Source organism: Epinephelus moara, chromosome 8 (genome assembly GCF_006386435.1).
Source record: "Epinephelus moara isolate mb chromosome 8, YSFRI_EMoa_1.0, whole genome shotgun sequence".
Lineage (NCBI taxonomy): Eukaryota > Metazoa > Chordata > Actinopteri > Perciformes > Serranidae > Epinephelus > Epinephelus moara.
The window spans coordinates 33,117,256-33,119,661 of record NC_065513.1 but is presented as its reverse complement, the minus strand read 5'-3'; the positions used below and the strand labels follow the sequence as shown (position 1 = coordinate 33,119,661).

Genomic DNA, 2,406 nt, shown 5'->3' with positions numbered 1-2,406 from the left:
AGTTTCATGTCTGTACGACATACGGGGCATGAGATATGCCCATTCAAAGTTTGCAATTTCAATCAGTTGCTATAGCGCCCCCCTTTGGCCAATTGATGTAATATTGCTTCATTTGCATCCTCCCATGACCCTCTACCACTGTGCCAAATTTCACATGGATTGACCAAGTCCGTGAGGAGTTTTCGTCATTATATAGTAAGATGTCATCATGAAATCATGCAAATTCAATGTCTAACTTTTATTCTTAAGAAGGTATACAACCAGTTGTGTTACATATTTCCACATATGAGCTACATAGTAACATGCAAATTAACATATAAATGGTTTGCAAAAATGTACATTGCTCATTTTTTTTCTTGGTGGCTGGGTTGCGACTCAACAATGAACACAAAGACAAATATGCATTCATGGCGAGACAAAAAAAAAGGCAATGGCCATCAGTAGAAATGGTTGCACTACAGTGCTTCCAGGTGGAAATGCTTGTTATGAAAACTTCAATGAAAAGTGTAAATCATTAAATTATGACATAAAATTCAGTTTATAATAAACTACCACATGTGTCTCATGTAGGCCATCAATGCAGCACCCTACGGAGTCATTGGTGTGCTCGTCTACACGGACCCTTTGGACATCAACGACGGTCTCATGTCAGACATCAATGAGACGTATCCTCACTCCTGGTACTTGCCGCCCTCTGGTGTGGAGAGAGGTTCTTTTAAAACCGACTATGGAGACATGCTTACACCCTACCTGGCTGCCAAAGGTAACCAACAACTTGTGTAAAAATGGTACATAATGCAATATTGTTTTTCTTTTTTATTGTGTGCTTATTGCTGCTGCACTTTGGCTCCAATACAATCTGAGGAGGGGCTTTTACAAGAGCTACATAAAGCTTCCAACATGCATAAGTATAAACAACAAGTCATTTAATATTTAACTTTTCCATATAATCTCCACATTATGAATTATTTTCCAGAGGACACTTACAGAATTCCAATCGAGGACATCACAGGGATCCCTCCCATTCCAATTCAACCAATCGGATTTGAGGACGCCTACACGCTCATCTGGTTTGTAAAGGGGCAAATCTGCTTGTGGAATTAACAAAGCTCAAAAAAGTTGGCAATGAGCTCATTCTGACTTGTTTTATCGCTGGTCATTTCAGCGCACTAGGTGGGAAACCAGCTCCAGATACATGGAGGGGAGCATTCAACTGTACCTACAACTTTGGCGGCCCAGGGTTCAAGGATGATTCTGTTTTCAACAGAAGGTACTGCCACACCAATTCAGGCACCAGCTGTTTTTAATGCACCTGTTTGATGATGCAGCAGTATAGCAGTGGGACATGTCTTTGTCTCCAGTCTTTGTTGCTTCATATATCTAAATTTAAACCTCTTTTCCAGTGATGTGAAACTAGAGATATTCAACTATGAAGAGGTGAAGAACTCCTCCAATGTGATGGGAGTTATTAGAGGAAGTGTCGAGCCAGGTGAGACTGAGTCCTTATCAGCCATCATCTGTTTACAGCTTGTAATGACTGTGCTTATGTGTGTACTCTGTGTGTGTTTATGTCCACAGACAGGTATGTGATCTATGGGAACCACAGGGACAGCTGGGTTCACGGTGCCATCGACCCAAGCAGTGGGACAGCAGTCATGCTGGAACTGACCAGAGTGCTGGGCAAGAGGGTCAAGGAGGGTGAGGAGAGTCAACAGTGAATGAATGAATGCCTGTCTTTTTTGTAGTCCTGGATAAAGAGTTAATCTCTGTTCGTCTATGTGGCAGGCAGCTGGAGGCCTCGCAGGTCCATTATCTTTGGAAGCTGGGGAGCAGAGGAGTTCGGCCTTATTGGGTCTGCAGAATACACAGAGGTGATCTGCAATTAATCTGCAAGAAGAAATAACTCTTTCTTTGTAAATGAAAAGACGGATTCATGAGCAATACACTCAGGAGTTTTGCTGATACAACCTTTATTGGTCTGATTTGGCCATTAGCTCATGGTGGCTAATGGCTAATGTTAGCAAATGTTAGCAAACTTTAGATGGATATTTCTGTATCACAAATAAGGCAAGACAACTTTATTTATAGAGCACATTTCTTTACAAAGATCACTAGAGTGGCAGGTTACATATTCTTGTTGCTTGTATACATGCCGACAATGACAAATATGATCTTGTCTTGTCTTCAGCAATACTTCGCCAAGCTCAGTGAACGAGCTGTTGCTTACATCAATGTGGACATAGCTGTTTTTGGTAAGAAGCCCCGCCTGCACTAAATGAAAATGATCTAATGCTCTGTACTACTAAAAGTCTTTGGGTTCACGTCACTGTGTGGATTTCAGGGGCAGCACAGGGGGCATGTCTCATATGTCCAAGTTTCATATGTGCCCCCCCCCCCCCCCCCCCC

At 42.2% G+C, this 2,406-nt stretch overlaps 1 protein-coding gene across 1 annotated transcript in view; it reads left to right on the top strand.

The window, feature by feature from the left end:
- Positions 1–2,406, top strand: part of naaladl1 (N-acetylated alpha-linked acidic dipeptidase like 1) — a 12,790-nt gene that overhangs the window by 5,591 nt on the left and 4,793 nt on the right. The window contains exons 5-11 of the mRNA XM_050051012.1: positions 571–763; positions 977–1,070; positions 1,166–1,270; positions 1,404–1,489; positions 1,579–1,698; positions 1,786–1,871; positions 2,189–2,252. Of these exons, the coding sequence (XP_049906969.1) occupies positions 571–763; positions 977–1,070; positions 1,166–1,270; positions 1,404–1,489; positions 1,579–1,698; positions 1,786–1,871; positions 2,189–2,252 (748 nt within the window). The remainder of the gene's footprint in view (positions 1–570; positions 764–976; positions 1,071–1,165; positions 1,271–1,403; positions 1,490–1,578; positions 1,699–1,785; positions 1,872–2,188; positions 2,253–2,406) is intronic.